The 22,309-nt window shown below is 48.6% G+C and overlaps 1 protein-coding gene across 1 annotated transcript in view; it reads left to right on the top strand.

Annotated features, from left to right (window-relative positions):
* Positions 1–22,309, top strand: part of PKD1L2 (polycystin 1 like 2) — a gene marked incomplete at its 3' end in the record, with an annotated part of 83,763 nt that overhangs the window by 53,868 nt on the left and 7,586 nt on the right. The window contains 13 exon segments of the mRNA XM_036832342.1: positions 1,832–2,062; positions 4,182–4,283; positions 6,884–7,007; positions 7,010–7,061; positions 8,694–8,786; positions 8,788–8,838; positions 11,189–11,388; positions 12,081–12,235; positions 12,237–12,299; positions 13,202–13,418; positions 16,903–17,132; positions 18,383–18,559; positions 20,109–20,205. Of these exon segments, the coding sequence (XP_036688237.1) occupies positions 1,832–2,062; positions 4,182–4,283; positions 6,884–7,007; positions 7,010–7,061; positions 8,694–8,786; positions 8,788–8,838; positions 11,189–11,388; positions 12,081–12,235; positions 12,237–12,299; positions 13,202–13,418; positions 16,903–17,132; positions 18,383–18,559; positions 20,109–20,205 (1,792 nt within the window).

The following is a 22,309-nucleotide window of genomic DNA, read 5'->3' as shown; positions in this document are numbered from 1 at the left end:
ATTTTTCTTGAAGGATACTAAAGGTGAAACTACTGTCACAAGGGGATCTCATGAAAATTTTCTGGTCTTTCCAGATTAATTTATGGTTTTCAAAAGGACTCTCATGCTGGAAAAGACTGGGAAAGCCACTGTCCTCCAAGTCTTTGTGAAAACCCAGGAGGGCAAAGGTGTTAGGCATAAATCAGGTCTGGTCCCTGGGCTCCCAGCGCTGAGATGGTCTTGTCACTGGTACTTGCTTGGGCTTCTTCTTTTGAACCAACCCCACCCCTCCTGGGTGTGCCCAGGGTTCCCGTAAGACCCACAGCTGTATGCCAAACGCTGACCGGGATTGGGAAACAGTGAGCAAACATGGAACTAAGACCCATGTGAAATCTGTCAATAAAGCAGTTGATGCCATAGCTGTTGGAGGGGTCAGCCTCTCTTGGTGGCTCGTTAAAGGTAAAAGAATTACCTACTGGGCATGTTTGGGCTGCTGCGGGCTCTTCCTCACCAGATGCTGGGCACAGAACTTTCCGCATGCCAGTATTTTCTGTTGCCTCCTACCTTACCACCTTGTTGTGGACCCTGGAATGAAAAGGTAGTGCTGGGTTGTGGGTTTGAATTAAATCTTTACCCACCAAATGGCCCTGGGTGGATTGCAAGCTGGCTGGGGGCTTTAGGGAAGGCCTGCCCTGCCTCATCCCTGTCTCCTCCCTCCCCCAACCGCATTCCCCACACCGCCAGGGACCTCGTGCCCAAGTTCCATCTACACACCCCGTTTCCCCACATTTTGCCACCCTTGTGCCCAGGGATGGCCACAGCAGTAGCCAGTCCTCCACAGAAGGACGATCCTGAGGAATGGGTCTGGGCAGGCCCTGTAACAGGGAATTCTGAGGTCCAGGTCCCCAAACCACCATCTAAAAGTGGGCGTCCCAGGGCCAGGACTAGGTAAGGCAAGTGAGGCATCTAGAGTGCAAAATTTAAGGGGGGGATCTTTCCTGGGGTCACCTAGGACCTCGCCCTAGTCCTGGCTGAGTGGTATGTGTTGTGGTGGGCATGCCCCGCCCCGCCCCCAACTCCTCATCCTGTGCGGAAGGGCGCAGCCTGAGGACGGCTAGACTGGGACTCTTCAAAGCAGGAGCCCAGGACGGGGGGCCGCAGGTGCCTCGATCTAAGGTGGGTAAAATTTAGAGAATTTTTTCCTGGTGCTGAGACACCAGCTTAGGATTTAAATATCTGTCCTTCCCTTTTTCTTGCATGGTTCCCCCAACCTCCGTCTTTTTTTTGCTCTTCAGTGTAAGATGACCAACTGCCCCAGTTTGCCCAGGACTAAGGGGGCTTTCAGTTTGAGAAGCAGGAAAGTCTCTGGCAAACTGAGATGAGTTGGTCACCCTGAATGTCCTCTCAGCACCTTGCCCATTGCCTGGCCTGGAAGTAGCACCCAACAAACACCTGCCTAGTGAAGGAGCACCCGGTGGGAGAATGTAAAGTAAGGATGCACACCAAATGTGTGATAATGGCTGCTTTTGGAGGCTGGCAGACAGAAGGGACTTCAATTTTACCCGTAATACTTCTTACCTAAAAAAGGCAAAGCAGACTGGCAAGATGGACACAGTTGCTCACTGAGAATGACAGGTGCAAAGATGCTTATTATAGACATTATTCTCTGCATTTTAAAATTAATTTTTAACTAAGTAAAAAAGCCCAAAGGAATCCTCAAGCTGGTCTCCCAGCAGTCTCCCCAGCCCCTCCCCAGGACAGTGGCCACCCCTCATAGTTCTCCTCCCTTGAGCTCGAGCGGGCGGGGATGTGCTCCCTGAATACTCCTACCAGGGCCTCTTTGGGGCTGCAGGTGGGACCACGGACCACCCCCTCCCAGACACACCGCCTCTGCAACCACCTCACCTTCTTTGGAAGCACATTCCCGGTGATGCCCAATGCCGTGGACGTCCGCCAGACTGCTGAGCTCTTTGCCACCTTCGAGGACAACCCTGTGGTCGTGACCATCGTGGGCTGCCTCTGTGTGGCCTACGTGCTGGTGGTGATCTGCGCAAGGAGGAAAGACGCTCAGGATCAGGCCAAGGTGAGGTTGCACAGTCCCCGGGAGCAGGAGGGAGGAGCAGGAGTGTCCCCTTGCAGGGGCTCCAGGGGATGGAGCCCAGGTGGGGAGCTGAGGGGCCAGCTGCAAATCCAGGCCTTGACCCCTGGAGTCATCTCAGGTAAGCTGGCCCCTCAGCCTCTTGACCAGTAAAATGTCCTTGTTTGTCAAAGTATCAGGAGGAGTATGAAACTGACCTCTTATTGAGAATTTACTATGTGCCAGGTATTACCCCCATTTAATGCTCACGATAGCCCCAAGGGGAAGGTACTGTGTTGAGAGTCCCCAAGACCACCCTCGAGTTCAGTGATTTGCTAGGACTCACAGAACTTAAAAAAGCCACTATCCTTACGATTATGGTTTATTATAGTGAAAATGGTGCAAATTAAAATCAGCAAAGGAAAGGGTCCAGGAGAGATCAGGCAAGAGCTTCTAATATTCCTCTCCCAGTGGAGTCCTATGGACAGATGAATTCTTCTGGCAATGACGTGTGATAGCACATGTGAAGTACGGCCAACCAGGAAAGCTCCCCTGAGCCTTGGTGCCCAGGGTTTTCTTGGGAGTAAGTCCCACAGGTATGGAGCCTGCATGACTGACTTTAGTTAGTCTCCAGCAACCACTGCTCCCCATCCCTGCCCAGGTCAGACTGATAGAGCGTGGCCCAAAGCCCTCACCACAGAGCACATCGTTAGCACATACTGCCTGAGGTGGCCCAAGGCCCCACGTAGTCAGACACTCTTATCATGCAGGCTATTTCAAGGACTTAGAGGTTATCTTCCACGAGCTGGCCAAAACCAGTCTATCCTTTGGAATGTGTGGGGTTTGGATAACCCAAGCCTGCTGAATTCACCTTTTACTGCACAGCACCTCTATCATTTTACAGAGGAGGCAAGTGAGGAGCAAAGAGGGCAATTAACTAGTCCAAAGCCACCTCCCTCCCAGGGGCCAGAATTCAAACCCAGATCTGCCTGACGATAAGTCAGGTCTGAGGATAGAAACGAGACCAAACAATAACCATTTGTGCAACCAATTGTGACAACAAAGTTCTGATTATTTTTCTGATACAGGCATCATATCTGACACATAGGAGCCTTCAATAAACATTCATGAGTGACTGAGCACACAAATGAATACAAGGATGCATTGTCACAAAGCTCTGAAACTTTCAACATTCCCTACCGTCCCTATACACAGCAATACTTCTCAGGGTGTTAGGATGGTATGAAACCTAAAAAGGTAATAGTTGCCCCATTTATCCTGCTGTCTTTGACTTGCCCAAGGGATTTAACATTAATACGTTAAGTCCCTCAGCTTTAGGTTGATTCCTGGGAAGCAGACTCTGAGATGGAGTTAAGTATGCAGGGTGTTTACCAGGGAGTGCCTGGGATCAGCCCCTGGGCAGGGAGGGAAGGGGGCAGGATGGGCAGGGGGAGAAGTCAAGCTGGGATGCAGCCCACTGACAGCTGGGTGACCGCTTGGGGAGCTCTAGAACTGTCCTGAGTTGGGTTGAGAAGCCCAGGTCTTGATCCTGGGCAATGCATCGGTCTGTTCTTAGATATCGGCCTCTCCAGGATGGGGCATGACTTTGACAGAGGAGACTCTTGCATCCCTGGCTACACCACCTCGGCAACTGGGAAAACAGCCCTCCATTGACAGGAGATCTGGGCAGCTCATCACAGAGCGCCCTGCAGCCTCTGACCAACTCCAGCTATTTATTTTCTGCTAAAACAACTTAACATTCACTCCTTCTAAATTCCCTTAGAGGCACAATCTGGTTACCAAGGTTATGAGGAATTATTTATGAACAGAGTTTGCATTCATCAGCTCAAGCATCAAACATTCTCAGCTTAATACCAAGTTCACTTCCAATTTGACTACTTTGGGTGATATTTAATACTGAATGTACTTTTTTATTTTAAAAGTTTGGTTTTCACTTAAAACCCTGCTGTTGTAAAGAACAGTTCTCACCTGATGGAATGAATCAATAGCATACATAGTTTTGCTTTCCCCCTTTAATTGTCATGAATGCCCGACTCACTCTTGGCTGCTGTGCGGTGGATGAACCCACCAAGCAGAGCCCTCCTAATGCCATCCTTCTGTCCAGGTGAAGGTCACAGTGCTGGAGGACAATGACCCCTTTGCCCAGTACCACTACCTGGTGACAGTTTATACCGGACACGGGAGGGGGGCAGCCACTTCCTCAAAGGTACCTGACCTGCAAGACACCTCGGTTGATCCGCACGTCCCACTCAGCAAAGCGCTTGCCAGTCCGTTGTTGAGTTACGTTAGCCCAGTGGATTTTGTTGTACGGTTTTTTCACTTTTGCTTTTTTTTTTGAGAAAAGTATCTTTTTTGCCAGACAAAATAACACCCTAAGCCCCAATATTTAAAAATATAAAGGAGGAGTGGATTAAGGGAGAGTTGGGGTCTGGTACTGTACTCACTGGTCTTCTCATTTAACCCTACTAAAAAATAATTCAGACAGCTGGTTACCTGCACGCAAATGTGCTCACATATGAAGAACAGTCAGTAGACTGTTATCAATGAATAAAGGGGAAAACAGAATTTCTAAGAGAAAGGGGAGAAAGGAAAGAAACAAACAATGGCAACCATTTGAAAATGAGCCTTGAATTACATTTTTTAGGAAAACTGATTAGCTGGCATCCATCTGTCCCTGAGAAGGCTGACTAGAGGTAGTAAGGACACAATTCCATTTGTTTATGAATTCTCTGAAATCCTTAAGTTTAGCTGTGGAGCATACAGCAGGTTGTCTCTGTCATGTCTCAGCATCCTTAGTTAAGTCTGGCCAAACCCTATCACTCATCAGACTGCAGCATCCCCTGCAGCAGCCTCCAAGCTTCCTTCACTGAAATTGTGCTCCATGGAACACAGTTTGAGAACCACAGGCACTGTGTGTACTGTCCCGGAGAAATCTCCATTGTTTTTTTGTTTTTGTTTTTTATTAATTAATTTATTTTTTGGCTGCGTTGGGTCTTCGTTGCTGTGCGCGGGCTTTCTCTAGTTGCGGCGAGTGGGGGCTACTCTCCGTTGCAGTGTGAGGGCTTCTCATTGCAGTGGCTTCTCTTGCTGCGGAGCACGGGGTCTAGGCACGTGGGCTCAGTAGTTGTGGCTCGCGGGCTCTAGAGCGCAGGCTCAGTAGTTGTGGCGCACGGGCTTAGTTGCTCCACGGCATGTGGGATCTTCCCAGACCAGGGCTCGAACCCGTGTGCCCTGCATTGGCAGGCGGATTCTTAACCACTTCGCCACCAGGGAAGTCCCTGTTTTTTAAAAAATGACATTAGGCTCCATGAGAGCAGGACATGTGTCCACTTACATTTTACTTTTTATTTTAAAAATCTTATTATTTATATCTTATTATTTTTATTTATGTTATTTTTATTTAAATTAAAAAAATTGATACTGCTGCATCTTAGGGCCTCAACCAGCTAACACAGAGTAAGTGCTCAGTAACGATTTGTTGAATAAATGCAGGAATCACTTTCATCCATCTAATGAAACATCCATCCCACTTCCATTTGACACTGAAGAGCTGACCTTACAGGGAAAGAAAGAATGAAAATCTGTGATCCACAGGCCATTTCTCTTCATGGAGAGTTGCAGTCACATTTCAATTGATACTGTCTTAGTTCGGTTCTCCTGGCACAGTGGTTCTCAACTGGTTGGCCCCCAGGGACAGCTAGCAATGCTGGAAGTGGTTTTGGTTGTCACAACTTGGGACAGGAAGAGATGCTCCTGGCGCCTAGCGAGGAGAGGCCAGGGATGGTGCTAAACATCCTGCAGCACACAGGACAGCCCCAGAGCAAGGAATCATCCGACTGAGAAAGTCTACAGTGGAGACTCTGCTGTAGAAGCCGACTCTGAAACAGGGATTCAAGCACAGGTAGTTGATTTGAGAGGGGATCCCAGGACACCACATACAGGAGTGGGAAGCCAGGTGGGGAAGGGAAGGAACAAATAAGGGGCGCATAATCAAACCCATTACCCCTGTGGGCAACTGCAGCCCAATCCCACTGGGGAACTCTGGAAAACAGTAAGGAATGTGGGCCTCAAAGTCATCCCAGCTGAGGACTGACTAAGTGAACTGGGTTAGTTATCCACCAACCCCACCAGTCATTGGTGGAAAATGGCCTGCAGGGCCATCAGGTCTCTGCTACCTTCAACCTGCTGCTCTAACAGCCAAAGAAACCCCCAGGGCAAGAGGCACAGCTGCTGGCAGTTGGACATGGGAACCCCACAGTGGTGAGGCTGAGTGATGGATGTCAGTGGAGCACAGGTGTCATCTGCTGTAGTTGGTTTTGGCTCAGGAAATCAGGCATGGTCACCAGCCATCACCGGGATGGCTTCAGAAAAATACAGATTCCTGAGCCCTGTGCCCAGTATTCTTGGTAGGTCTGGAGTGGGGCCTGGGAATATGTATTTTCAAAGTAGTGGGCCATCATTCATTCCTGTCTCAATGCCGGGAACTCTGGGAGGCCCTGAGAATATAATCGCTAGGGAGAAAAACCAGTTCTTGCCCTATGGCCCTTTCAAATAAATACTCGAGAAGTTTGAAAAGGTCACCAGGAAGCATTTTATGAGTATAACTCATCTCAAAGATGTGAATGCAGATAGTGTCACCCCTAAATCTTCACACAACTGAAAAATAACTCTGGCAGGTCCAAGATGGGAGGAGAGGAGGTGAAAAGGCCATGCTTTGTTGGGTTTCATTGGTTTTTCAACACCTCCAGTGAAACACGGGGCTCTGTTACCACGCGGAGTTGGTCACTACTGGTCTCTGGATTTCAGGGGACTGTCTCCCTATATGGCCTGGATGGAGAGAGTGAGCCCCACCACCTGTCAGACCCCGACATCCCGGTTTTTGAGCGAGGAGGAGTGGATGTCTTCTTACTCTCCACCCTGTTTCCCCGCGGGAGCTGAGGAGCCTGCGGCTATGGCATAACAACTCAGGGGACCAGCCATCCTGGTGAGTCAGGGAAGGGTAAACCACAAGGACCTACCAAGTGCCAGGTCCAAGGCTGGGCATTGTGCTTTTGCTGCTTTGCTGATCCTCACGAGCCTCTGTGAGACGCACAGAATGGATCCCCATTTCACAGATGAGGAAACCAAGGGTCAGAGAGGCCCACCAGTCCACAGGCCACACAATGCTAGTCCCTCCCTTGACACATCTGCAGCATCAACCTGTCATTTAGCCCTCCATTTCCCCATCTGTAAAATGGGATAGACGCCTATTGCAAAGACAAACTCTGCCCACTAGGAGGAAAGTACATGAGACATTGGGCTGATTCTCCAGGAGAAGACCTAAGAAGAGCTCTTCTGCAGAGCACTAAGTTAAGTCTTCCTGTGCTTTTCTCACTGGATGCTCACAGTGACCCTCTGGGACAAGCGCTGTTATTATCCTTGTTTTATAGGTGGGAAAATCTAAGCTCGGGAAAGATAACTGACTTGCCCAGGTCACACAGCTGGCAAGCTCAGAGCCAAGACTCCTTCCCACTGTCTGAGGCCAAAACTAGTGACCCAGATGGGTGGTCTCCAGACTGAACACTCTTCGGTGGCTGACAGCTTTAGGAAAACACAGCATTTAGACCACTGTCTTTGACTCATCTAAGGCAAAAACACTAATACATTAATGCTTTAAGACCCTCAGCTGTAGGGTTGGTTCCTGGGAAGCGGCTCTGAGATGGAGTTGAATATGGAGGCTGTTTATCCAAGGAGTGCCTGGGATCAGCCCCTGGGCAGGGAGGGAAGGAGGCAGGATGGGCAGAAGGAGAAGAGCTTTGATGCAGCCCACAGACAGCTCAGCTGACCACACAGGGGGCTCTAGAGCTGTCCTGAGCTGGGCTGAGATGCCTGGGTTTTGATCACACCCAGGTTCTGTACCCAAAGGTCACTGGGGATGTCAGCTTCCCCAGGAGGCTGCGTGACCTCAACAGAGGTGGCTCTGGCATGCCTGATGGGACTACCCTTCCCGAAAGGAGAAAATGCATGTCAGGAGCTTCTTAGCACAGTCCCCATTGTGCACTAAATGCTCAATAAAGAATGCCTCTTGTTATCATTACTCTTATTTCCCTGTAAAGCAACTGCTGCTGGATCTGGCCTCCCAGCAGAGGCAAGATGATTTCATTTCTTCCCTGGGCCTCAAAGATCTAAATCAGGTTAGATGATCGCCACGAAGTGCTGAATGGACGGCAGGCTCATTCTCTGGATGGAAGCCCACAGGAGGACAGAGTTTCGTGTGCTCAAGCCTGCACCTCCCTGTACACACAACAACCTGGCCTTCCTCACTTGTAAAGCCCGGTGACCCTGGGCTTGCTGCCCTGCATGAGGGTTCACAGTTTCAGAATGCACACTTTTGCAGCATATCTGTGAAAACCTGGCAACCTCCAAGCTGGCAGTCTACACTAGCTGAACTCCCCACATGAGGCCAAATTCACCCACTGATTGGGGCATTTTGATCAAGGCACCAAGAGCAATGAAGAAAAATACAAAGTCTCTTTCCAAGAGTTCTCGTTCTTGGGCTCAGGTTTGGACCTTCGTGGGGTCCAAAGAAGTCTCATCCCCCCACCACATTATCCTCAAAAGTGTGGGTCCCTTCCAGGTACGTGAGCTGGGTGCTGGTGCATGACCTGGCAATGGACCGGAAGTGGTACTTCCTCTGCAACTCGTGGCTGTCCATCGATGTCGGAGACTGTCCTTGACAAAGTATTTCCAGTGGCCACAGAGCAGGACAGGAAACAATTCAGGTACTATATTTTTTCTTTTTAAGCAAATGCTCTTTACTTTGTTCTTTCATCTCTAGGGAAGTTGCGTTATAATTCAGTCACAGCCAAATAAAAGCACATTTCAGCTAGTGGGCCGGGGCAACTCTGAGTGTGTGACATTAATAACCAGTTTTTCTTGTTGCAATTAAAGGGCCCTGAAGGGACATGGACCCTCCAAGACAGAATTATCTTCAGATGGTGATAACAGTTATAGAACACTTATCCATATTTACTTACGAATGTCACAGAATAATATTGTTTATATGAGTGAACAGACTGATCTGAATGGTGATTCAACGTCTGGCCACCTGGAGCTTCTTCTTCATGTTGTTTTATCCTAGATGCATTTTTCAGCATGTTTCCCCTTGCTTTACTCACTCCCTCACCCCCTTTCCTGTTGCGCATCCTTCCACATCCATCCCCAAACACAAATAAGCAGATACAAATGTACACACATGCACGTGCACACACACACACAACACCACAGATCGTTATTTTATAACTTTTTAAATGGCATGCTACTCTAAATATGTTGCCTTTTTTCTTTAATGATATATCACGCACATCCTTCCAGGAGGGTATGTTTGGGTCAAATTTTCCTTATTGGTTGCGTGCTATTCCACAGAATGGATGTCCCACAGCCACTCTCCTATGGATGGGCATTCAGTCTGCTCCTAGTGCATTTACTGAAAGACGACTTTTCCTCCCAGCTGCCACCGTGCGCATCTCAGCCTCCAAGGGGGAAAAAGTCTGAATCAGAGAGACTTGGACCCCAACACAGGTATAACACAGACGTGGGCACGGATCACAAAGTCCCACACGCCTGCTGTTGACTTGCTGCGTGACCTTGGATACGTCACCGCACCTCTCCAGGTCTCAGCTTCTGCATCTGAAAAATGACGAGTTCAATGTGCCTGCCCCATAGGGGGTCCCACGTCCCATGAAACGATGTAGTAATGTGCTTGGCACACTATGCGGCTCACACTGAGTACTCAATTCCAGAAGCAGATATTATCTCCGAGTGCATCAGCACATGTGATGCCTAGAAACTCGGCAAGGAGCTCTCTGAAGGCAAAAGCTCCTCATCCCTCCTGTGAATCCCTGGTGCCCAGCAGAGAGCCTGGGACACAGCACCAGGGGCATCAGATATTTGTTGAATAAGACGAATAACATGGACAATCACTGTTGCTGGCAACTGACCTCTCTCTTTCTGCACCATCACTCTGAGTCCAGGCCACCGGCACACCCCCGAGTCACAAAGTATTGTACAACCCTGGAGGGTTCTGGCATTGACCAATCAGGACAGGCGGCAGCTGGGAATCTCTACTCTGGACACTCTTAGCAGAATCTGGGCCTTTGAATAGCTCCTGTGGTTAAACTACATTCTACTCATAGGGAAATAATACAGATTCTTTAGGAGAATGTGGTGCCATTTTCAGAAACCTTGTCTCACAATTTTTATTCTCTCAAACTGAGTCTGAACCCAAAGCCTGGGATTTTTAACCACTATTCTCTAATGCTCTAATTATAACAAAACAAATAACATTAGAGTTATATATTATTATATAAAAATTATAGGGCTTCCCTGGTGGCGCAGTGGTTGAGAATCTGCCTGCCAATGCAGGGGACACGGGTTCGAGCCCTGGTCTGGGAAGATCCCACATGCCGTGGAGCAACTAGGCCCGTGAGCCACAATTACTGAGCCTGCGCGTCTGGAGCCTGTGCTCCGCAACAAGAGAGGTCGCGATAGTGAGAGGCCCACGCACCGCGATGAAGAGTGGCCCCCGCTTGCCACAACTAGAGAAAGCCCTCACACAGAAACGAAGACCCAACACAGCCAAAAATAAATAAACAAATAAATAAATAAATAATTCCCATTAAAAAAAAAAAGTCATGGTCCTTGCTTTAAAAAAAATTATAACAAAAATTATTGCTAACACTGATGAACACTCACCTATATGCCAGCTACTTTGCCAAATGCTTTACAAAAATTATCATTTTTAATCCTTTCAACAATCCAGTGAGGCAGGTTCTGTTATTACCCCCATTTTACAGATGAGTAAACTGAGGTACAAAGAGTAAAGTAACTTGCCTGAGGTCACACAGTAGTAAGAGGGCTGTCTAGGGTTCCAACCGCTCTGTCCAGAGTCCCCATCATTAACTTGAAGTGATGCTACTATGATGCCGTATTTCTTCTATAAAAGATAAAAACAGATGATGAGTTTTAGAAACAAATCCCTCCCTCTCATCCCAGGATTGCTCCAAAGAGATTAGGCTTCTCCCCATTCCTGTCTCCCTAAATGCCTGTCCCTCTCCCCTGGCCTGTCCACACCCACCTGTTTTTCATGAAGACCTCCACAGTCTTCCAGGATGGCCACATTTGGTACTCCATCTTTAGCAGCTCAGCTTGGAGCAACTTCACCCATGTCCACCAGGTGTCCTGCTGCTTCTCACTGCTCCTCTGCACCATACTGACCACCATCATGTTCTGGGGTGTCCCCAAGGACCCAGCTGAGCAAAAGATGGACTTGGGTAACTCCCACTGTCATGGCGATCAGGGCTAGTGGCTGGTGGACATGAACTGTCACTGCCCCAGAAATGCTTTGCAATTCCAGAGGTCCCAAGACCACCCTCAGGTTCAATAATTCATTAGAAGGATTCACAGTAGTCAGAAATGCCATTACACTCATAATTATTAGAGAAAGGATACAGATCAAAATCAGGAAAGGGAAGAGGCACGTGGGGCAGGGTCCATGGGAGACCAAGCATGGAGCTTCCAGTTATGTTCTCCCAGTGGAGTCTGGACAGCACTCACTCCTCCTGACAATGATGTGTGACAACACGCATGGAGTAATGCCAACCAGGGATGCTCACCCGAGCCTTGGTGTCCAAAGTTTTTATTGGGGCATGCTCACATAGACATGGCTGACCCCAGTATGGCCGACCTTAGCCTCCAGCCCCTCCAGAGGTTGAGGTGATATGGTGCAACCAAGGCCCCCACCATAAATCACATTATTAGCATAGACTATATGGAGTGGCCCAAGACCCCAGGTAAACAAAGGCACACCCACGAGGCAGGACAGCCCAAGGGCTTAGTGGTCACCTCCCAGGAGCCACTCAAGGGGCAGACCTCTCTTTGGGCAAGGTTAACCCTTACTGCACAGCCACCTTCTGGAAGGGGGGAGGGGACTCTCCCCTTGACCCCTTCCCTCCATCTGCCCCAGGTAAAATCGAATTCACTTGGCGGGAAGTGATGATTGGGCTGGAGAGCTCACTCCTCATGTTTCCCATCAACCTCCTGATCGTTCAGATTTTTTGGAACACCCGTCCTTGGGTAACCAAGGAGCAGAACACTGGGAAATGGGATGGGGGGCCCCCTCAGCCTGGCCCCCTCACCGCAGCCTGTGGAGGATGGTCTTCTGACACCTGAAGCAGTGACCAAGGCGGGTCCTCAACCTCAGCAGTGTGGGGAGCTCTAGCCTGGGCAGAAGGGGGTGGGGACTGGGGTTTGAGGCCTACAACCCATGTTGTCGGACAGCATCAGTCACTCAGATTCGTCAACTGCATACACATGCACATACACATATGTGCACACAGTACACACATATACCTACACATGCATGCATACACATATGCCACACATGCACACATTCACACACACCACACACACACCTACAAACATGTACACATGTGCACGTGTACACACATATACACACATACACACACATATATCTGCACAGTGCACACATGTACACATACACACACACCTACACATGAATGCATACACACATGCCACGTGTACACATCCACATACATCCCACACATACATGTACACGTGTGCACATGTACACACATATGCACACCTGCAAACACACCTGCACACATATATGTACACACAAGTGCACACATACCACATACGCATGTTTACATGCATGTACACACAGGCATACATAAATATTCACGCAAACACCTACAACATATACACACACATGCACACACATTTTTGCGTACCTACTATGTACAAAATATTATACTTTCAAACAGATTGCAGGCTGGAAGCACATAGAAAGAATTCCCTCTGCATTCATGCACACGTTAAGCATTTATTGAGCACCTACTGTGCGCCACACTTCAAGGAATACAGCCTGGAATGTATCAGTTGAAATCCTAGAAGAGGGATTTTTATGGGGGACAAAACAGAAGCTCAGGGTGGTCCAACGTCATGTCTCAGTAGGCAGAGCTGGGATTCAGACCCAGATTGTCCAGCCCCAGGGCAAGTGCTCTTGACCACTCTGCTGCCCCCTCACCTGTAGCTCACGTCCCCTTCCCCCTGGGTGACTTGCAGGATTTGTGGAGCCTCGTCAGCTCCTTGTTCAAAGCTCTGAAGGTGCCACCCCCTTGCTCGGGCTGGGACTTCACGAACTCAGTGGACATCAACCAACTGCTGGCCTTGGTGGAAGACGTCGTCTGTCAGCAGAACAAAGCAGGGCAGGTGTTCTGGAAGGAAGCCAGCCAGACAGGGGGCCCTTTAACACTCACTCTTGGGTCTGTACAAGTGAAAGGTGAGTCCTAACATTTCTGGGCCGAGAGGGGGCATGTTGGAGCCAGGTGGATGCAGGACCGAGGGCCACGTCTGTATCACTATCACTAGGGAGTCAATAAGTCCTACCAGGGGTCTCCCTCACCAGCCTCCACTTCCAACCACTCGCCACCGCCTCCCTCGCAGTACCACAGGCATCCTGCTCTCCACACAACGCCAAGCTGCCTTCCCACTAAGGCCTGCACACATGCTTGTCCTCTGATCGAGAATGTTCTTTCTCCTCTCTTCATTTGGCCAATGCCTACTCAGACTTTATTCTTGGCTGATGTGTCCCTTCCTCAGGGGAGCAACCCAACCCCCGAGCCCACAACAGGGTCTCCAACCATGTGCTCTTTAGCCCCTAAGCATCTCTTGCACTGCTTTCACATTGCTTGTGGCCAAATCATGAATTGTGTGAAGAGCTGCACATATGTATTGCACATTATTCTGGTTTGAACTAGTCTCTCTGACTCTGCTCTTGCCCCTTTCCTGCCCATCTTCCACCCAGATCGCTGCTTCCAGTGTTTAGATCAGGTTGTCCAATAGAACTTCCCACAGTGACAGAAATGGTCTATATCTGCACTGACCAATATGGCAGCCACTGGCCACATGTAGCTATTGACACTTGAAATGTAGCTCGTGTGACTAGGGAACTAAATTTTTTTATTTTAATTTTATTAAAAAAAACTAAACCATATATATCTTCCCATAAAAACCTGTTCTTCTTCCTTGTTATTCCTATGAAATCTTTATTCCTATGAAATACTAAAAATTCAGAATCACCTTCTCTTTCTCCTGCAATCCTCACTTGCAATTGATACACACCTTTGAAAATGTCTTTCGAGGGACTTCCCTGGTGGCACAGTGGATAAGACTCTGCACTCCCAACTCAGGGGGCCGGGGTTCAATCTCTGGCCAGGGAACTAGAAAAAAAAAAATTTTTTTTAATTTTAAAAAGTCACATGTGGCAAGTGGCTACCATATTGGATGGTGTGGGTTTAGAATGCTGCCATTTTTAAAACACAAGGCTGGTCACAGTCTAAACCTTGTTTAGAATATAAAAATGGAGTCTATAGATTGGGGAGTTTGAATTCATAACTCTTGGCGCCACCTCTGATACAGTGAATTAAATTTTCTAAGGTGAGGCCAGGAATCTGCATTTTTTACCAGTCACTTTTGTGACTGTTATGCACACAGGATGTTGAGAGCCACTGTCCTCAAGACCAGGTCCCAAGTCCTTACTGTAGCACTCCCTCCTGGCCAGGCCTATGCGGACCCCATGGTCAGCCCTACTTTGACCCCCGTGTTCCAGCCGCTCTGTAGGATTAGCCCTGGAGAGCTGGGCTTGGGCTGCCCATGAAGGTCGTCCCTGCAGCAGCTCTGCTGATGCCCACGCTGGACACTTGGCCCTGTTTGGGGTCTTTGGGGTTTGGGGGACTTTGGCATTCACAGCATGGGCCTTAGAACAAGGACTCTGGAGTTGGCCAGACCTGGGGCTCTCCCAGATGCAAAAGCAGCTGTGCAACTTTGGACAGTTGTTTAACCTCTCTGAGACTATTTCCTCTCCCTATAAAACGGAAGCGCTGATCCACCCAGCTCCTTGGCTTGTTCTGAGGACTGAATGAGATCATACGACACATGAAGCGCTTAGATCCGAGTCTGACACAAAGCAAGGATTCAGTAAGTGTTTATGATTGCAAATGATGGTATCTTCCGGAAACATTGCCAGAACGCTTACAACACGAAGGCTGTTGATGCTGGAACCATTAGCTGTGGCTTCAGTGAGGGAGGCCCAGGAGGGAGGGGGAGGTAGGAGGCCTGAGTCAGAGGGAGTCAGAGTCAATGTTGCCAGGTCTTTACCAACATCAGGTCTGAGCCATAGCTTTCTCCACATCACTTGTTATTTTCTCATTCACTTCTCACTGGTGAGTGGGGAGGGGTCCTGGGGTCAGGGTGCTCCATTTTGCCATGTTCTATATCCAGTCTCACGCACCCCTTGTGAAGATGCACACTGGCCAGACCTGGGCCCTTCCTGTCCCAGGAGAATGTGCCCCTGGGCACCGGCCTCCCAGCTCAGGGTCCAGGGACTCAGGCCTGGTTCAACCTGGAGAGTCCAAGCTTCCCTTAGAACACTCGGGGAATAATGAAAAGGTTCAAATTAGTCTTTTTCTTGCAATGAATATGCATTACCTCTGTAATTTAAAACAAAAAACACCTTTTTTTTGTTTTGTTTTTTTGGGTATTTTTTAAATATCAATTTAAAAAAAAATTAATTAATTAGTTTATTTATTTTTGGCTGCGTTGGGTCTTTGTTGCTGCACATGGGCTTTCTCTAGTTGCAGCGAGTGGGGGCTACTCTTCGTTGTGGTGCACGGGCTTCTCATTGCGGTGGCTTCTCTTGTTGCAGAGCATGGGCTCTAGGTGCATGGGTTTCAGTAGTTGTGGCATGTGGGCTCAGTAGTTGTGGCTCAGGGCTCTAGAGCACAGGCTCAGTAGTTGTGGTGCGCAGGCTTAGCTGCTCCGCGGCATGTGGGATCTTCCTGGACCAGGGCTCGAACCCGTGTCCCCTGCACTGGCAGGTGGATTCATAACCACTGCGCCACCAGGGAAGCCCAACACCTTTGTTTTTTTTAAAAAAAAAAACTTAAGGAAACTGAAATTTGAACAAACGAAAAACATTCAGAGATAAGGGGGGGAAACTTCTCCACTGACTGGTTGCTTCACGCTATTAAGGGACTATCATTATTGTTTTAAAAATTGATAATGACACACTGTGGTTTTGTTTTTAAAAGGAGTCCTTTTCTTCCATAGAAGCATATTAAAATATTTAGTCTCAGGACATGGGGCTTGGAATTTACTTCAAAATAATCCACATGGAGAGGGTGGGTGGGGTGCAGGCGAAACAGGATTGGTGACAGGATGAGGTGATAATTTTGAGCAATGGGTATAGGTTCATCTCATCATTCTCTTTATTTTGTAATTTAAATTTTTTCATAATAAAATGTTAAAAACAAAAGATTAAGACTTAAACCATCTTTGGCAACAGGCAAACTTGGGTTCAAATTCAAATCTTGTACATATTAAAATATTTGCTGATGAGAGAACATTATGTCTAGGATTTGCTTAAGGTACTGCAGGAAAAAAAAATTGGAGGGCTGAGACGAGACAAGATTGGCAAAATGTGGGTAATTGCTGCAGGAGGGCAATGGGTGTACTATTCTTGTCTCTTCTACGTGTAAGGAAATTTTGAAAATGCCCTTGATAAAAGACTAAAAGAGGAACATTCAAATCCTAACTGACCGTATGAGCCAAGTATCCCATCTTTCTGAACCTCAGATTCCTCATGGTTTGGCACACAGTAAGCGCTCGATACAAGAAAGCCATCACTAACACTCCTGTTTCTACTGCACGCGGTCTGCTCTGTCACTCAGCACCAGCTGATGCTCTTTCTCTCCCTTGTCCTCCAGAAAAAAATGCAGTGCCCCAGGCCTGAGGAGGGCCCAAGAGCGGCTTGAAGGACAGTGCCTACAGGCAGTGTCTCTACCTTCAGCTGGAGCACCTAGAGCAAGAGCTGCTGCTGCGGGAGCCCCAGGGCTTTTCCCGGTGCCAGAGCCACACCCAGGCACTGGGGCAGCTGCAGACCCTGAAGGGCTGCCTGGGGGGACAGCCCAGAACCCCCACTCCCAGCACACTCCAGGTAATACACTCCCTTGGATGCTCCCAGCCTGGGGCCTGCAGAGAGAGCACATCCCGGCCAACCTCGGAAGGTTATTCATCCAGATCTCCCCAAGAAGCAGCGATTATGGACTGCACAAATTCAGGGAAGAGGACTTTGAACAGGGTGATTTTGCCAGATGACGGTTAGAGCCCTTTGTACAGCACTTTACAGTTTGGTTAGAGCCCTTTGTACAGCACTTTACAGTTTATAACCATTTTCACGTGGGTGTTTCCTAGCTGCACACCCTTGGACAAGCCCCTCATCCTCTCTGAGCCATAGTTTCCTTATCTGTAATATGGGAATGATAATGCCTATCTCCTGGTTCAAACCTAAGAAGAATTTAAAAGGGCCTGGTCCATGAAGAGCAGCATGTGGGCTAAACGTGGAAGGGCCTGGAGACCAAAGTCTTCTCCAGGGTCCCATCGTCACTGCTGGCATAGCAAACATTTGTTTACCAAACATTTGCTTTCATCTCCATATGAACTGCCTTCCTCCCCTTTGAGGTCCCAAACCCCTAGCCCCCTTTTCTCTGACATGCCACATAACCCTCAGTTGCCTAACTTGTCCTTGAGCCTTATATTCTTCTGGAGCCCCTATACATATGTAATTAAATTTCTTTTTCTCCTGTTAATCTGTCTCGTGTTAATTTAGACCAGCCAGAAGAACCTAGAAAGGGTAGAGGGAAATTTTTTTTCTTCCCCAACAACAGCACCATAATTCAGCGAAAAAATGACCATTTTTTTGAGATGTATTCTAAAATAATTGGTGATGATTTTATATTATGTACGAAATTTATTTTTAAATATTCCAGAAAAAAAAGAAAGCATGTGGGGATAGATGATACACGTTTGACAAGGAGGTGATGGTTGTTCAGAGTAGTTGATGAGGGTTCACTGTACTCACTGATTCCCGTAAAATGGGGAATTTTCATAATAAAAACTTAAGTACCAGCCTTCTAGGCTTGCCATGAGGAATAACAGAGAAAACCCGTATAAAGCAGTTTGCATGGGGACTGGCTCCTAGTAAGCACTGAATAAAGGTGACCTCAACAGAATATATGTATGTGTACCGGATAGAATACAGAATAGGATAGAGGAGAATAGTGAGGGTCTGAGGGGTCAAGGAGCTTGGCCAAGGTCACGCAGCTGGTAGGGTTGGGGCAGGGTTTGAACTGGAGCCCAAGTGGTGCCCCCGTGATTACACCCATCCTCTCTTGCAGCTCCCTGCAGGCGAGCAAGCCCCCTGGAGGCCTCCCCTGGTGGTGTGTCCTGGTGGGCTGGCTCCTGGTGGCAGCCTTCTTCACCATGCTCTACGGCCTGCACTACGGGCTGGCCAGCCCCCTCAAGTGGCTCATGTCCATGGCCGTCTCCTTCGTGGAGAGTGTGTTTGTCACCCAGCCCCTGAAGGTCAGGACCCCTAAGTGGCTGCCCTCCTGCCCTCCTTCCCTCCGCCCATGATTTCCCTCCTGCCAGCTGCCCAGTTCTTAGGCTTCAGCAACTCCTTCATCTATTCAATCTATTCATTCAACAAACCCACGTGGAGCACCACTTCTGGGTGGACCTGGGGCAGGAAGGTAATTACCAGGATGACCCACGCTCCCTCAGGGCCAGATGCGGACATTTCATCATCACAGTCACCCTTAGGAGGAGCCTCACCTCCATTTTACAGATGAGAAAACCTGAGGTTAAGAGGATAAGGTCACAAAAATATCTTGCCCTTAGGCCACATGTATAAATAGGAATGATATCTTATTTCCTCAGGTCTAGGATGCTTTTGATTGTGAGATGGGCCAGCAACTTACACAAACTTTACCTTCAGAAAAAAAAACACCAAGCCATTAAATGTGTGCATGAACTGGAAATACGCTCCTATTTCTGAAAATGTAAAATCACGCAAGAGAGCAGTGAGAGTCAAAGAGACCCTGAGGGCTTCCCTGGTGGCACAGTGGTTGAGAATCTGCCTGCCAATGCCGGGGACACGGGTTCGAGCCCTGGTCTGGGAAGATCCCACATGCCGCGGAGCAACTGAGCCCGTGAGCCACAACTACTGAGCCTGCGCATCTGGAGCCTGTGCTCCGCAACAAGAGAGGCCGCGACAGTGAGAGGCCCGCGCACCGCGATGAAGAGTGGCCCCCGCTCGCCGCAACTAGAGAAAGCCCTCGCACAGAAACGAAGACCCAACACAGCCATAAATAAATAAATAAAAATAAAATAAAATAAAAATTGCCCCAGGTTGATCATAAAAGTGCCAAGGACATGAAGTTTAAAAAAAGAAAAAAAGAGACCCTGAGCCCTGCCTGGAAGGAGCCAGGCAGTAGGAATACTGTGTCGGGGGAGCTGCAGAAAGAAGTGAGGGAATATTTAGAGAAACTCCTTCCACCTACGAGGCAGCACGGAATCCCCCACCCTCATTCTGCCCTGAACAGCCTTCATCAGAGACTTAAACAGCTCCTGACACCTTCCCCAATCTAGTCTGAGAATATTAAGAACAGAGTCCTGAACCTTTTTGTTCCCCAGTCAAACCACAGAATCCTACTGTGCTTGTGCACTGAAGGTGCATTGACAGTGTAATGGAAGGAATTACTTAACACAGAAAGAAAGGGAGGGAGGGAAGGAGGGAGGAGGCAGGTATAACCCGCTATGCTAGTAAGTCACCAGGCTGAGAGGTTAAGAGAGAGGCCGAGCAGCAGGAGACCAGCAGGTGGGAGGGCTCAGAGAATGCCGGAAGCAGGGTGAGTTCAAGGATTGGCCTGTCTCTGCCTGGTTGGTGGCCAGGCACGCAAGCCCTGCCCCTGACCCTTTATGACCACGTCCCCTCTCTGCAGAGGATGGTTTCCCCAGAGCATGGCTCCTGCGCCCAGGACACAAGTGTGGCTCCCATTCCACCCCAGCTCAGACCAGGAGTTGATAGGGAGTTTCCAACCCAGGCTTGGGGTTCACAGTGGGTGTTTTCCAGGTGCTGGGGTTCGCTGCTTTCTTTGCGCTGGTGTTGAAGAGAGTGGAGGACGAAGAGGAGCCTGTGGTCCCCCTCCTGGGATGTCTCTCTGGCCCAGGTAATGGTACCCGGGTGCAGGCAGGGGCCTGGAACCTGACGAGGCTGAGAAAGCCCCGTGGAGCCCAGCCACTGGGTGGTCCTGGCCTCAGACCTTCCCTCCCCATCAGCCTTCACCCTGACGGTTGAAGCACCCCCAATCCATCCAGGGACAAGTGACTCTTCCTCTGTCTCTTGGGCAACCTGTTCCTCCCCTATCCGAGCCCTTCTCTCTGACACCTAAGCATGAAGAGGCACTATGGGGTCCACGTTCTTCAAGGACCATCGTCCTCTGTGTAATCCCAAGCAAGCAGCTTTCTTCGCCAGGGCTCAGGTCATTAGACAACCAAAAAACGACAAGCTTGTGTGGGTGGGGTGTGTGAATGGGGGGTGAGGGAGCTATAATTAGGGTTCTAAGACAAAGGTCTGCCAACAACAGCCAGGGGGCCAAATCTAGCCCAGTGCCTGTTTTTGTAAAGAGTTTTAGTGGAACACAGCCATGCTGACTGGTCAGAGGAGCCCATGACCAGCCCTCTCCCCCCCAACCCGATTTCTCACTTCCCAGCCAAAACTCCTGAGCGTGCCCCCAAGAAGAGAATTACAAAAAACAAACAAGCAAACAGAACAGATTCAACACTCTAATAGTCTATACAGAGATTTTGACTTTCAGGGAAAGTAAAACAGGAACAAACGAAAGCCCACATCCCTACATCATCATGCAGTGTGGTGACCTCCTCATGGGACTGTATTCTTCTGCCCTACAATAGGGATTTGGCTTTGTAGATCCAAAAAGTCCATTAAAACCATCTTCCCAAGTCAAAAGAATAATTTTTCTCCAAAGAGACGACAGCCTCCTGACTTATCAAATATTCATTCAGTAATTCCTTTGGCAATTATCCAGGGAGTACTTTCTGTGTGCCAGGCAATACAATGGCTTGGGAACATGATTTACATAAAATCCAGTCATTGTAAGTGTATAATTACTGATTTTAGTAAATTTATAGAGTCGTGCAACTATCACCACAATTCAGATTTAGAACAGCTTTTTGGAACTTACCCCCAAAACTTTTTGGAACTTACCCCCAAAAGTTCCCTCCTGCCCATTTGAAGTCAATCCCCACTCTCAGCCTCAGCCCTGGCAACACAGCACTGACTGGATGGAACAGGTTGCTGCTCTTGGAATGAACAGCCCATCTGGGGAGACACATTAAACAAGTAAATGCACAACACAACTTGTAAGAGAGAATGAGGGGGTAGAATAAGAGGGTGGCTCCTAGAGGATGGGAGAGGGAGGGTCTGAACACTGGGCATGTGCAAAGGCCCTGAGGTGGGACAAGAGCTTGTCATTTTATAGCAATTACTGACAGGGTGGCCAGAGCATGGGGAGCTGTGTGTGCATGGAAGGAATGCTTCAAGATGAGGGCAGAGAGGTGGATGGGGAGCAGGTCATGCAGGGCCCTGTAGGGCCTGGGGCAATGCCAGGGTTTTGGAGTGTTTTAAATAGGAGAGCAGCATGATCGGATTTGCGATTTTGTGACTGCTCTTGGAGACCAGAGGTATTGGGTCAAAAGTAGAAGTGCGGAGGCCAGTAGGAAGACTACTGAAATGGTCCAGGCTAGAGATGGCATGCATTAGCAGTGGGGGTGGACAGAGGGGCATGGATCCAAAGGATAGTTGGGTCAATATACCCCTATCAGACTGGCTAAAAATAGTGACAACACCAAATGCTGACAAGGATGCAGAGAAACTGGAGCATTCTTACGTTGCTGGTGGGAATGTAAAATGGTACAGCCACTCTGGAAAACAGTTTGGCAGTTCCTTTCAAAACTAAAAATGGGCTTACCATACGCCCCAGAAATTACACTCTTGGGCATTTATCCCAGAGAAATGAAGAATTATTTTCATACAGGAACTTGTACACAAATGTTCACAGAAGCTTCATTTGTAACAGTCAAAAGATATTTAGCCACTCCTAGGAATCTACCCAGGAGAAATGAAAATATATGTCGGCACAACACATTCATAGCAACATTATTCTTAATAGCCCAAACTAGGAGTATTCCAAATGTCCATCAGCAGGTGAATGGATAAACAAAAGGTAGTATGTCCGCACAACGGAATATTAC

The sequence above is a fragment of the Balaenoptera musculus genome, chromosome 19 (assembly GCF_009873245.2).
Source record: "Balaenoptera musculus isolate JJ_BM4_2016_0621 chromosome 19, mBalMus1.pri.v3, whole genome shotgun sequence".
Classification (NCBI taxonomy): domain Eukaryota; kingdom Metazoa; phylum Chordata; class Mammalia; order Artiodactyla; family Balaenopteridae; genus Balaenoptera; species Balaenoptera musculus.
Note: the sequence above shows the minus strand (reverse complement) of the source record. Positions and strands in the feature narration are given on the sequence as shown.